This window comes from Acartia tonsa, chromosome 6, assembly GCF_053477335.1.
Source record: "Acartia tonsa isolate MP-2025a chromosome 6, ASM5347733v1, whole genome shotgun sequence".
Classification (NCBI taxonomy): Eukaryota; Metazoa; Arthropoda; class Copepoda; order Calanoida; family Acartiidae; genus Acartia; species Acartia tonsa.
Genome location: NC_137265.1, coordinates 19,872,191 through 19,887,601, shown reverse-complemented (window position 1 = coordinate 19,887,601; position 15,411 = coordinate 19,872,191). Strand labels below are relative to the sequence as shown.

At 31.3% G+C, this 15,411-nt stretch overlaps 1 protein-coding gene across 1 annotated transcript in view; it reads right to left on the bottom strand.

The window, feature by feature from the left end:
• LOC145323011 (inactive dipeptidyl peptidase 10-like) overlaps nt 1-15,146 on the bottom strand; it is a 128,966-nt gene extending 113,820 nt beyond the window's left edge. The window contains exons 1-3 of the mRNA XM_080165398.1: nt 14,968-15,146; nt 13,298-13,488; nt 3,749-3,879 (exon numbers count right to left, since the gene is read on the bottom strand). Coding sequence (XP_080021524.1) covers nt 3,749-3,879; nt 13,298-13,363 — 197 coding nt within the window. The 5' untranslated portion in view covers nt 13,364-13,488; nt 14,968-15,146. The remainder of the gene's footprint in view (nt 1-3,748; nt 3,880-13,297; nt 13,489-14,967) is intronic.
• Nucleotides 15,147-15,411: the final 265 nt, after the last annotated feature.

Genomic DNA, 15,411 nt, shown 5'->3' with positions numbered 1-15,411 from the left:
TAAGCTTCAGACGGAGAGACAGACGGGCAGACGGACAGTCGGACAGACAGACATCGTTCTACTTTGTATTATAGATAGAGATACCATTATTTCTTTCCCTTAAAGTGCCATAAAGCACAGAACACCCCACCCTCCCCCTCTTATTTTGAAATATTTAGAGGATAATGTGAAGAGGGGTAGTTTTGTTCCCTATATAAAGCTATATAGGGCTACCCTGTTCCCAATATAGTCTAACCTAACCTGGCCTGACCTAAAGTAAAAAAGCAAGATCATACAACATAACCCTCCTCATCCTTAATTCCAATCTATTTAAGATAATACGAGGGGATGATGCATTCAACAAGGGACTTTAAAGGAAAGCACCATATTATCCAGAACATTTTCGCCAAAATGTTTTAATTGATAATCTGCTATTGTTATCAAACACGCGTCTTTTAGTACTTTGAAGCTTTTTAAAGACACAATGAAGAAAGTCAAGTAATTTTTCAAGATATGAAATGAAATTTTTGCAGTGCGGTGTTGTATTTTTGCTTAATGTACATCTTTGTACATAGAAAATAAATCTATTTTTTAAGCATGGGTACCTTTCACAAGGGCTCGTCAAACGTGCGTCTGCCGCCTGTAAGCCTCAGGGAAATTAACCTTTTACAATTTTATAAATCTAAACCGGACCCTAATAGGACAAACTTTTTTACCAAAAAAAAAATTTCATAGCATATAAACGGAAATAGATTTGAAGCCTAATCGCCGTGACTCGCGGCAGTCAAGCTCTGCCTTTCACAGATTCATTTGAAAATCAATATTTCATCTCAATCTATTTTAAGTTGAATGTACTTCACAGTTCACCCTTTCTAAAATTAGAATTAACAATGGATTTTATTCTAGACAACAAATATGAAAAATAAAAGATTTGTTTCATTGTTTGAAATTTAAGAAAATGTGCATAAGTATCTACAGTATACGTTCTAAATATTTATAAATATATTGTTTGAACTGAAAGTGCTCGTTGTCAGACAAGAATGGACATTTAAATCTTTAAAAAATAATTAACATATTATCTTTTAACTATCATTATTATATGCATTATATTTTTACAGGTTAAAAAAGTTAAGGCCATTTTAGTTTGAATTTAGATGAAACTAGCTTCTACAATCCTCGAAGCCTCTAGGGGCACTTTAAATGCGGGAAAGGTAGGGGTTAGAGTCACCCCCCCTCAACATTCAATTTCGGTTAAAAGTTAAAGTTAAAAAATGTATTTTTTTGTAAAAAGGTCCTTTTTTCTATGGTTGATTTCTCTTGGAAGAGTGGTGGTAGCTTCACAAAATATAGTTTCAACACTAGCCTCGATATAGATTCTAGGGGCTTCGCCAGACAGACAGACATTGATCTATTTTGCATTATAGATAATAGTAGGGATTTGACCTTCATTTTTCAATTTACATATGCATTATCCACGTAAAACCGTATACGGTACAAAAGCATTTTTCAATGTACAAATAGAATATTAAATTTAAGTATGAAATTTTGCTCTACCATGCTGCTACATATAATTTATGGAGCGGTATTATCCCTTTAAACACCCAAAGGAGCACAAATCATCCCTCTATAAAAATTTCAAGGCTGGGTTCTGTTGAAGTGTAATCAATATTAACTCTGATTATGTTAGATTCAGATTTCAATTTGTCATTGCAGGTTTTATTCCCTTCTTTGTTTTACAGTGTTTGGGTATGTAAAATTTCAATCTTTTTTCTTAGTATCTGCTGGATTAGAACCAGTTCTCAGCAAAACTAATAAATCACGTATAACATAGTATTAGAGACGATTTGCTACTAATAATAATATAAAAAATCATAAAACTAATACCAGTTTTAGTCTTATAATATTTCATTTTAATATCCACAGAAAGCTGTCTATAAAACGATGAGATAAATAGGATGGAGGAGACGTTTGTTTCGTATTGTGCTCCATTGATGCTTCAAGGCGAAAGTCCTGAATGAGAATACATGGGATAATCTCTCCATTAATTCGCAGAGAATTTGTTTAAACCTAATATTTTACCATCTACCTAGTTACATTAATAATTACTAGCGGCTCCGCCACTAGCCTCTAAGGGCTTTGTCCCAAGAGGTTTGATCAACCTATTTTTTTGTATTTTAGATTTTTTTTAAAGTAAAAGAAAAAAAAATTTGGGGGAGGAGGTTTTTTTTGGGTGGTTATCGACCCCATTTTTTAAATTTTGGTTTTAAAAAGGTATTTTTTTTTGGGGGGGGGGGGTTTCCAATGTATTCCGGGTGAATAAACAAACAATATGGCAACAAAACTCATAGTCATAACTAAAGTAGTTAGTTTTTTTTTGACTGAAGCTAAATATTTCAATAACTGCTGATATTCAGGAGAGCTTCACAAAGTGCCTGGGGTTTTTCTAAGGTTTTTTTAGGTTTAGGCATTGGGATGGTTTTAGGCTTTATTTCTTCTCCCTTCTCACTTAAACTTTGAATACAGGGCCATTAGATGCTAGAGGCGGTGCGGTTAGATACTTTATAAAGCAATGTTTATTTATAAAACATTTGTAAAAGCGAAGCACAAAAAGTATAGATAGAAATAGAAACAAAGTGATCTAGCGTAGATGTAAAGTAGTTATAAAAATTTATAGAAATCTCGAAAACTTTCACATTTGTTTTTTTCCATTTTTTAATTTTATGTTTTAATGGCATGACTGAGATACTGATGTACCAATTGCATAGGTATAATTGATGTTAATTGGTATATAAAAAAAAATATAGCCGTCTATCTTGAATAGTATCCGAGAAAATTACATTTTCCCTATAGCGTTAGAGACTGATGGATAGACAGACAAAGTAGATTTTAGAGTAGCCTCGCTACTGACAAATATTGTTATACTTTGTTTTGAGATAAGTCCATAAATGCAAGTAGCTTGCTATATATATATTAAAATCTCTGGAGAGAAAAAACTTTGGACTTGGGTTAATCTTGCAAGAATTTGTGGATTGCAAGCTTGGTTCAGGGTTTCAGTATACTATAGTTGCAAAATTAATATAGTTATTATAAACTTCATATAGGTAAACCTTTATATCCTCGATACTTTTGTCAGTTAAGATCTATATTCTTACTTTAAGAAATCTTATTTTGTCTCTTGGCAAATTTTAGCTTTTTCAAATGGAAATATATAGGATGATTCTTTTTCGATTACAAAGCAAGAATGACAAATTAAGGAAAGAACGGCCTATGAAAATGGACGCAGGGAAATAATATAGTTTTAGCAATCCAAATTGTACATCATTGTTACAGGAATATTCATGCAAGGTTTGTAATGATAAACAATTATGATAACATAGAAGAAAGTGCATTGAGTTAAGTAAGATGTGGAAATTTTCAACCTTATAAACGACAATCTATTTTTTGCAAGGGTGCAAACTTATATCTTATTTATTGTTTTTTTTCTTTATAATTCCAATATATCTCTCATATACTTTTTAACTTTTACATAGGTCAGCTTATTACATTTTGTATTTTTACAACCCCCACCCCTTAAACACCAAAACAAGTTTTTTTTAAAGCTCATTTCACCTGGGTGGAGATTTGGGTGGTGTAACTATAACAAGATTTTCACCTGGGCGGAGATTTAGGTGGTGTAACTATCAGAAGAATTAGATTGGGGTGTTGTAACTTTAATAAGAATTTCACCTGGTCGGAGATTTGGGTGGTGTAACTATAACAAGAAATTCACCTGGGTGGAGATTTTGGTGGTGTAACTATAACAACAGTTGCCCCAACAAGAACAACAACGCCCACAATTACAAGGATGGAAATAAATATTCCTTTCCAATCACGATTACTCGGTACATAGGCTACCAACTCCTAAAATAAAGAGAGATAAAAAAATGGCAGCACCCCTAAAAATATTATTATTTAATAATAAAAAAAGAATGTTTAAACAGAAAAAAAGTTGTATAAAAAAACTGAACTTTAATTTGAATAGGTATATCATCTCTACTCTAATTGTAATGAATTTATTATTGCTTGGATCTTACACCAGGTTGTTATGTACTCTAATAACCTCCCTTTACCCTATTTCCACCCCTTCTACTGGATGAACAAACTGATCAATAAATGACAGGGGAAATAGCAACCTGACTTGACGACAACTTTTACCCTGTCATAAAATCCACTATATTCTACATCCATTTCTTACTGACATTGTTGACTTCATAAAGGTATCACTATCGTAAAATTTTTCTATAAAATAAAAACAATTTTGCTACCTCTATAAAGACTTTCTTTGTACTGTAAGTCAATAAACAGAACAATACGTGGAATTGAAGTACAAAAAAATATTGGAACAAAACTTTTTCAATGATTTTTTGCATCGAAAAAAAGTAACTTTGTTGGCAAATATATATTTTTAGATTAAAGGAAAGTTTGGATATTGTTTAAAAAGGTGTGTGGTTTACCTTTCGGGCTGTGGGGATTAGGTTTTAACTCTATTTTTATATTAAATATATTAACCCATTCGTGACAATTCGTGCAATAATGCACGATTTAAAAAACCATAAAAAACACATGAAATTTAAAGGTTTAGGTCTTTTTCGGCCCAATGAATATTATAGAGTCAGGATATGGGCAAAACATTCTATTATATAAGTTTGGTATTGGTCAACCATAAATTAGTACAAAATTCAAATTCGAAAAAAATATTTTTAAGAAGGTAAAAAATACTCATTTGATTTAAATATTTTTAAAAAGGTAGACTTATCATCTAGTATTTTTTATATATTTTACAACAAAAAAAGAATTTTAGACATAGGTGTTTTTTTAATGCGCTTTTTTTCACATTTAATTGTCGTACAATAATGAACGACTCGGAACGTGCACTATTGAACGATCTATAAATTCGTGTAATATAGATCGATTAGGATCGTACACTATAGAAAGATAATTTTTAAATACATTTAATGTTCCAAAAAATCAACTTTTAGCAATGTTTCATAGATGAAAATCTTCCCAGGACCTATGAGAAGCTTCACTGTAAAGGATAACCGAACAGTTTCAGCAGTTAGCGAGATCCTTTGGTATACACAGACAGACAGACTATAGATATTCTGTTAATTTTCGTATTGACATTATCTATCTATCTATGTTTAAAAACACTTGCTATACCTTAACAGCAACTATAAAACGTCCTTGTCTTGTCTAGTAACAAAAAAGACAAATTCTCAAATTTTCTCCTGTTCTCTTTCTTTTTCAATGTATCTCTCTCTCTCTGTGTCATTTTCTTTCTCTAAAGTTTTCTCTGCTATCGGCTGGGCCATTGTTATCTAATGGAGGGAGAAGTAAAATAGCCTAAAACTAACCAAAGACTTACATATATATGACATATGTTATACCCTTAAACAATCCCGTGAAGCTTCCTAAAATGGAGAACTCAATCGGTTCAGTGGTTGGCAAGATATTGACAGACAAACATAAAAAAACTAAAAGCTTTTTATAATAGGATGGATAGATCAAAATCTATAGAAGTAAATTTTTTCTTTCAATATATCAATATGTAATGGATATCTGTATGTCTATCTATCTTTCCATGTGTTTTCTAAAATTTATTTCTATCAAAAAGCATTTAAATCTATTTATATCCATATAATTTTTTCATATATGCAATAAGTATTCTTAAATAAATACACCTCTAAATAGCCTAAAACCGACTGACAAAGTAAAACTCGATGCTTATTGCTTTTAGAAATCTTCATATTTAAGATTTTTCTTCTATCAGAATAAGCTGACGTATAATACAAAAAACTTTTTAGACATAGCCACATTTAGAACTATAAAGTAGCTTCGCTACTAAATTTAATTGATACAAATTTTTAGCCCTCTCACAGCAAATAAACAAGGATAAACATATTTAAAAGTAGCGCCGCAATAATAGGGTAATAAGTTTTTTGGAGGGTAAAAGGGTTGTATTAAAATTATACAATTATTAAAAACATTTTTAATTGTTAAGTTTATGAAAGTTGAGTTTTTAAGTCTAGTTCCCTTATAGAAATATCCTACAAATAATCAACTTCTTTCTTTACATCAAAATTCTAAAGTAGAAAGTATTGTTTCACGTCTTTCGAATGTGATAGTTACTCTCAACGCTAAAGTTTCTAAAATATACAAATAACTATTTGTCATTATTAAATTACTAAAGGAAAATAAATAATGAAAACAACAACCACACCACAATCCCCTCTTGCTACGCATATTCAAAATCTTCAACAGTTGAATCCAACAGAGAGTTGAATCCATTTTTATAGAAGCAGAAATATAATCTATGATTACGGTTTTGACCCTCTAAAAAACGTAATCTACCAATCCCCTTTCCCCTCTCTTGGTGATGATATCATCAACGCCGATACGATTTTTGAAATGTACCATTCCACTTTCAATAGAGGCGAAACTGGAATAGTACATTTATGTTTACATATCAGCATATTCATAAACATTGATTTCCTTATTTAAATCGACATAATAGTAATGGTATATTCTATTTATTATTTTTATTTTACATAAAAATTTTTTAATTATAAATAGTATTTTAAACTCCTACAATTAACATTATTTGAAAATAGTTAGTATGATTTCAATTATGTCAATGTTAAAAGTGTAAACCACCATTCCAGTTTTGCCTCTCTTGAAAGTGGAATGGGACATTTCAAAAATCGTACCGACATTGATGATATCATCACCAAGAGAGGCAAAATTGGATTGGTAGATTACAAAAATCATATCGGCGTTGATGATATCATCACCAAGAGAGGGGAAAGTGGAATGGTAGATTACGTTTTTTAGAGGGTCAAAACCGTAATCATAGATTATATTTCTGCTAATATAAAAATGGATTCAACTCCCTAACTGTTCAACCCTTTCTTTCAGCTGATTTTTTTTGTTTGCTTTGTATTGGTTAGACCACTATTAAAAATGTAGCGCAAGTGTAAATATGTTTAAAATGTCAAAAAATTGTATAGGTATGTGTTTTTACTATTATAAATTATAAAGATTTAATTTTAATCAGCAGTTTTACCTACCCAACATTTTATAATGATGCGATGCATCTCTACGATTCATTAAATCAAAGAAAAAAAGAAATATTAAATATCTGATTCAGATTTTTCAAAAATATACTTTTTTCCTTTACAGGACGATTGAGAATGAAAACTTTTGTTTTTGAAATATATATTTGGCCTGTACAAAGATGTTAGTTTGATAAGGTAGTCTTGGGTTAAGATGGATTAATAGATTTTAAAACTATTCTAAAGGAATAATGCATTGGGACGATACATTGATATACAATTATATCTCCAATGATGATAAACAGTATTTCTGAATCGGTAATTTAAAAATAATGGTTTAAAAGTTTAGACACAACTCTTTTGGAAACAACAAACCAAAATGCAATAAAAATACCCACAGGTATACACTTTTGGGTACCAGTGTAATTTACAGCCCATGTCCCCTCCCTCCCTGTTAGTTATAGAGTCGCTGCGCATATAGAGAATGTCCAAAATTCATGGCGAATTTAACCAATTTTTACGTACCCTAAAAATATTTAATATCCTTTTGGGGGCATATTAAGCCCTCCCCCCCACCAATCTGTAAGGTTTAAGCTTTAAAATTTTGCTATAATTAGGGTTGGTCTGTCCGTCCGTCTGGGACAGTTAACTCTTTTCTTTAATTTAACAGGTTAGAATTGAATACTGATTCCTATTACCACAAGGAATAATGTTATTAGCAAAGCATCTCTATATTCAAGTCCTGAAAATGTAAGTATGTCCTTATACAGTATCCTGTATTTAAGAAGTTTGAACAAATTTGCTTCCAATTTTGTTTAGACTTATATATTAATTTTCTGCTTATTCAGTTCTGACACTCTACAAGTGTTAATTTTTGTTTGCCTTACTATTTCAAGGTTTCGCTTTTATGGATGATGTTATCCTTAAATGAAAATTGATTAGAAATGAAGCAGCTTATTTTTTGTTCTACTTTATACATTACCCCCCCCCCCCCCCCCCAATGTGTGTTCAAGATGCCTCTGGAGATATATATAAGCCAACTTATCTTAGCATAATATTCCCCTTCCCCCACCTCCCACATCCCCTCAATAATTATGGTTTATTTGTGCAATTGTGTTTCAATTTTTAGTGTCGTGCAGTAGTGTTCGATCCGAATCGTGCAGTACTGAACGAAAAAAAAAACTTTTTTGTCTTACATATTATCAAAAAACTTATTTCGAGACTTGTTTAAGTTTGATAAAAACTAAGAAACCCTGAAAATTTCACAAAAATCGGATCACGGGAAGTAGAATTGTCACTAATGGGTTAAGCATTAAACTCATAAATGTTCAGAAATGTTTGTTTAACATATTGATTTTAAGTATTATAATAGTTATTTCTCACATCGTATTATAAACGGCTTTCCGCGGATATAGAATGTACAATTATAAGATTAAAACCAGGTTTTTAGCCCCGAGGTGCCGAAGGCATGGGCTAAAAAAACTGGTTTCAATCTTATGATTGTACATTTTTATATTCATAGAAAACTGAGCTGGATCTTTAAATCGTTTTAGAGGTGCGCTGAATCGGGCGATTCAAAGGTGAACCGGAGGTGCGCTGATGGTGCGCCACAGCTACTGCTATAAAACATGGATTTTTGAAAGGTTTTTGGCGTGGTGTTGCTAGATCGCTGGCGACACTCAATAAAATATCGATCCGCTCCAGTAAAACTTTATTACTTAAGCCATGTCAGTACGGTATTTTATATAAAATGCCGTGTCTGTACGGTATTTTATGTAAAACAATATATAATTTATTTTAAAAATATGTATTCACGATAGTTTTGCAATAAAATATTAAAGTAATTAAAAAAATATATTTATTTATTAAATAAATCACCCCGGATTGGTACTTGCTGAGTACCATTGGCGCGCTGGTACCGCGTTACTGGCCGCGCCGATTCGCCCCATGCCATTTCGATTTAAAGATTGGTATTAATAATCTGATTGTACGCTGAAATGAATCGCCCCGGTTCAGCGCACCTATTAACGATTTAAAGATCCAGCTCTTGATACAATATGATACAATATATGATTTTTCAGTATTACTTAGAACCGGTTCTTATCCATTGGATATTAAAAGATTATGAAGCCATACTGGAAAGGTATTTCTTTGTTTTCATAAAGTTTTGGCTGAGCCAATACAAAATATAAAAGAAAAAGTATAAATGGATTCATACATAGACCTAAGTTAACATTATAACAAGATGTCATGTAAAATCTGGTAGTTGACTTTTATTTTGCAAGGTATTGTCAAGTAATTAAAACAAGAAGGAATTAACAATATCCATAAGGAGCGAAGCACAAAATATCTTGGATGGACAAACGGACTTATTGAGTTAACGGGCAATGGTTTGGAAAACTTTAAAAGGAATGGATAAAAAAGAAATAACATGATAAATAGCAGAAAATCACAAATCTTTACAAAAAATTTAAATCTAATAATAATAATAATGTTTATTTGGTGCTGCTAGGTACCCCCTAGCTTAGGAAATAGCACATACAATACTCTAAATTGCTGCTATCTATCGACAATTTTGAGTTTACATTATGATGTTTAATCTCATACAAAAATAAAATAATATAGACTAAGAGTTTAAATATTAACTAAATATACATTGGTGGAAAAGAAGGAAAATTTTCAGGATATGCACCAGGGCCTACAGGAGTACTATCTTGACCAAAATGGGGATAGTGTATTTGATTCCTGAAGCCCCTTTATAAGGAATACGAAAAAAAAGGATATAAAACATATTAAATGTGAAAGGGAAAATTGAAACTTTAATATAGTTAAATTGAGTTGTGAGGATGGTAAAAAAAAAAGGAAAACCCTAATAAACATTTATATTATGTAAGAGAAATCAGTAAATAATAAGAAAGATGAAAAAAATAGATGAAGGAATGTAGAGAAAAACAAAACAAAATAAATTAAATATGAAAGCAAAGAGAATAAAAAAGGAAAAATAATGAGATAGATCATTGTTGTATATAATTTTAATACCATATTTCAAGTTTTAAAATATCATTGAAGATTAATAAGTAAAGAAAAAGAAAGGAGAAAGAAAAAACATAAAAAGGAAAAAAAAAGCAATACTTCTAGCCTTTGTCATTATGTTATTTTTCAAAAACAGAAATTAAAAAAATTCTAACAAAAAATTTTTTTGCGCGCTTACCTCCCCCAAAAATTTTTAACCCGGGGGTAAATTTTTTTTTGGGGGGGGGGTAAACAAAATTTACCCCTGCCAACAGATTTCAGGGAAGTAATTACCCCCACCCCAAGCAAATTTTACCCCCGGGGTAAAAATTTTTTTTTTTTGGGGGGGGGAAAGTTTGCGGCGCGCTTCGCGCGCCATTTTAACCCCCCCCCCAAAAAAAACCGAATTACCCAACCCCCCCAAAAAAAAGCTTGGACGCCCCTGCTCCCCTCACCGCAAAAAGACGACCCCCCCCCCCTTATCTATCTTATATCATCTGTAAAAAATCCCCATTGACTGACAGACAGACTAATAACTGAGGGGCTGACAGACATAGTAAATAATAGAATAATTTTGCTAATAATATTATCCAATGATGACATTTATCCACATATCTTCAACCGTCTAGCATTACTACTAATGTCCTATATCTACAATTTCCAAACATCATCATAAAGACATTATATTCATACTATGTTGATATAATAACAGCCCCAAAGTTTGATAGGTGTATTAAGTCAGGAAGGGAGAGGGCAATGTGCTGTTTATTACCACTAATTGTAATCTATAGAAGGGTAATCATGCGCATCATTATTGGAGATACACATCAATTTATCAGCCATTTTCTTATATCTTTATATTCCTGGTAGTAAGTAAGTTTGTGTACCTTACCTTGGGTAAATATTTGTATATCTATCCTTCACCTCTATATAATATTTTTCAGGGAGGAAACAGACATTGGGATATTTATTTAACTAGTTCCCAAAGTCATATAATAACGTTTTCTTATTAGAACTTTCCAACTTTGGGGTCTGCAATTAAATTTTGGTTCATTAAGTTGAGTGTCCTAAAGTTTCAACTACTTATAATCTACAGAAGGGGAAATTTTGTGTATTATCATTGGGAATGACATCATTTTACTAACCATTATATTATCCCTTTAGATCCCTGAATATTTCTTTACTTTTACTTTTCAACATATTTCTTTGGGTTGGTATAGGTATGATATATCAATTTAAGTTTGGTTTAGAAAAAAATATCTTTATGATTTTATAACAAATGCCTTACTTTATTGTTTAAGCAAAGCTTTTTCATAATTCTAATTCGTAAAATGACGTTTAATATTTAAACAAATTAATTAGTGGAAAAGATACTCTATGTTTTTTTTTCAATAATGCATAACAATGTAGAAAAACAAGAATAGAAAATAATGATACAGAACAAAACAAGGATGATAACATCCATAAGTGGCGAAGTACAAAAAAAATGAAATGAACAAATAGATAAATAAAGTTATAGAGCAGATGTTCAGTTCTCATAACAAAGAAAAAAGGAGAGAATATGCAAAAACCGTAAAAATAACATCTTTTAAAGCATAACCGAAAGACAGACGAACTAAACAATGGGCATATGTCATGAGAATCTTCACTAAAAATTCAGCTGTCTATCTTTAATAGCTGCCGAGTAAATCAGTCCACCATTACGGACTGAGTGGCGGACGGACCGACAAAAAAGTAAATCATAGAGAAGCTTTGCTTCTAAAAGTGGAAAACAATGCTAGAAAAAGGACTAAACAAACTTAAAATTTATCTACAAAATAGTTTGTCAACAGTCAGTAAGCAATGTTACTTGTAGAGATGCTACTCATACAGAAAATAAAAAAGAATTAACAAAGACGTACTATATAAAATACTAGCGGCTACGCCCTAGTAGCCTCTAGGGGCACTTAAGGTAGGAGGAGGAAAATTCGACCTCATCCCATGTTTAATTCAAATTTCAAAAGAGTAAAAAAATATTTTTTGGGGGAAGGGGGTGAAGACTCCCTCCCCCAAAATTGTTTAAAACCTTCCCAGGACCTATAAGAAGCTTCACTGTAAAGGAGAACAATATCGGTTCAGCGGTTAGCGAGATCCTTCGGGACAGACAAAAAACGCTTACTACTTTATATAATAGGATAACCATTATATAATAAACTACTTTTAGCTTTGATAATTCAGCAAAAATATAGTAAAGCTGTCAATTAAAACTAATTTAAGCTTGTTATAGAGAAACTAGCAGAAATTTATTATTTTTAGATTTAGATTTCTTTTCACAAGTATAAAAAGGGTCTACAAGTAGCGCAGCAAACACACATTGAAGACATTTGGGATGACTATTCAAATCGTAGGTGTCTTGTTCCTCAAAATGCCGTGTGGAGCACAGAAACCCACCTTTCATTATTTTTTCAATAAATTAAAAATAACGGCATTCCCTATGTCAGATTAAGCATAGAAAAAAACTACCCTCCATTATTTTCAATCTAATTACATAATAAGGGAGGAGGGGTGCAGGGTTCAGTGCTACCATTTGTTGGAAAGCATCGTATAGGTTTGAAAGCGACAAAAATATTGATTATTTACAATCATAAGCTACTTGTTCCAATTTCATCATTAAGTACACCAGGAGTAAAACATTTTTTAAAAATTAATGCCTGCCAAAATAAAAAAAATATTCTTAGATTCTTAATAAATAAGTTACTAAAAGTGAAAATAACCATTGCAAACACAAATTTATTTGCTTTTGGTTAAAAGTAAAGCAAACTCATCGGATTATTGGTATAACAAACAAAATATTATGGAATTAAAATTTTATTGCGTTAGAATACAATTACACTTAAAATAAGAATAAACAAGGATGACAATATCCATAAAAGCGAAGCTCTAAATTTGAAGGACTAACAATGTAGAGTGTCAGAACTGAATGCGCAGAATGTTAAGGTATAAATCATAACGCAGGAATTTGTTGCAGAACTGCTTAAATACATGTTGATGTTTAAGGACACAATACATTTTTAGGAATTGATTAGAGACGTCAAAAAAGTAAAAAAATCAGCATGTTTTAAATGGACGTACATTCTTTCTGGCAACGATTATAGAGTTGCTGCGCTTTCTAACTGTTACATGAAATCAGTAGATGTCGTTTTCTCGATTTACTCTTCAGTATTGATAATAATTACCTCAAATGGATCTTTAGCATCAAAGTAACTGGATGGTCCATCCGCCACCCCTCCCCCCGCGTGCATGGCCCCCCTTAGTCCCCCTGGGTGGAGACCCTAGGAGCCCCCTGGATTACCCAATCTGATTTCCGACGGCCCCCTTTTTATTACCGGCCAGGTTCAACGTAACATCACAAAGTAGAATTCCCTCACTTTATATATTCAAATATGGGTTGTCATACACTTAAAAAAAAATAAACAATAATTGTTTTCTTTAAAACAAGTTAGTCCCATAACCAAACAACTTATATTTCTGCAATATATGCATACCTATATCATTAACATTTCTCAGTAAATCATTGTCAATAAAGTAATAGTTACTTATAGCAACGTATTATAGACAGCTCTCCTCGGATTTTAAACTAAAGTATTAAAAGATTCAAACCAGCTTTTTTAGCCCCGAAAAGCCGAAGACCCGGGCTAACAAAACCAGTATTAAATAATTGATTTAATTTTCTTATGCGTGGAAAATTGTTTGTAATACAATGCTATACATGATTTTTCAGCATGACTGAGAATCGGTTCTAATACAGCAGATATCAAAAAAAGAAATACTGTAAAATTATTACTAACAGCCAACAAAAAATTATTTTGTCAATACCGAAAACAAAGTAATTTGAAGGTGAACTTAACTTTGCAATAGATTCCAACAAAAAAAATTTAAAATAGATTTTCAATATCTTTAACTGTGTTTCCAATATACTTTTTATTATTTTAAGGAAATATTTGAAATTGAATGAATGTATAAATAAAAAAAACTTTGTTTTTAAATTTCTTGTCTGGCAAAAGTTAGAAATTATTTTTGAAAACAAACAAAGTTAAACAATGATTGATAGTGTTTTTCAAAAGCGCCGCTACTCCAAAACTAGGGTATGTCCATTAAGGTATATAAGTTGGAAGGAATTTTAATGTTAGAGGGAGATTCTGCATCAAATTTTAAGGTTTTTTTTTTTTATAAAATTCGTTTTTTTGTATAATTCTTTATCTAAAAGCGGAAATACAATTAAAGTTAATTAATTTTGACCAATAGGATAGGTGGATTTTAAACTACCTGCGCTCTAATTGGTTGAATGATGTAAGACACTTAAGCTTCTCCAATCAGAGCGCAGATACGTTTCAAGCCACCAAAAACAGATGTCAAAATTAATTAACTTTAATTGTATTTCCTCTTTTAGATAAAGAATTATACAATAAACGAATTTATAAAAAAAATCCTTAAAATGTGATGCAGATTTCAAATCTCCCTCTAACATTAAAATTCCTTCCAACTTATATATCTTAATGTCCATATCTACTACGTCCTATTGTCCCTCTTATCGTCCGATTGTCACAAAGTTAAATTATTCTAGGTTACATGTTTTAAGTTTTTTCATTAGAATTTTATTTGATTGAAGATTCTACCAGATAATTCATAGGGTTAGGGCGCCACAGCAGGTATAGGCCTCGCATTGTCAAGATTCCTACAGAGGTTAGACATAAAAAATACTCCCCCCCCCCCCTTATCAATTTTAAATGTGAGGACAAAGCAACAAATTTTTTACCTTAACAACATCTATTTTGAATAAAACTTTCCTACAATTTTCTTTCTTCTAAATATCAACATTAAACAGTTAGTGTATGACAACCCTTACTTGATAGGAATGCATAATACCCTTGTGTATGTGTATATATAATTTATCTGTGCATTCCCCCAGCTATTAAGTCTCTTATTAGCACATTATTGTCACATTATATGCTGGTAATGACGCTCTGTATCAGTGGCGCATTTTTTTACTAGTCTGGTGCTTGGCGGTGCAAATTTATTTACTCTGTAACTACAATTATTACTTTACATATTTTTAAAAAGATAAATTATATCATATACTATTATATAATTGTTTTAATAGATATTGTAACTAAAATATTTTTATTAAACGATTGTTTCTGAAACCTTTCATTGAAATATTAATAATTCTATAATTTGACTTAATTCTTAAATTTCAACGTCATTGAAGCTAGAATAATTGTATGGTGTCGTATTATAATGTAACACAGTGCGTTTGAAATTGCTTTGACTTTTGTGTCAGAACCTAAAT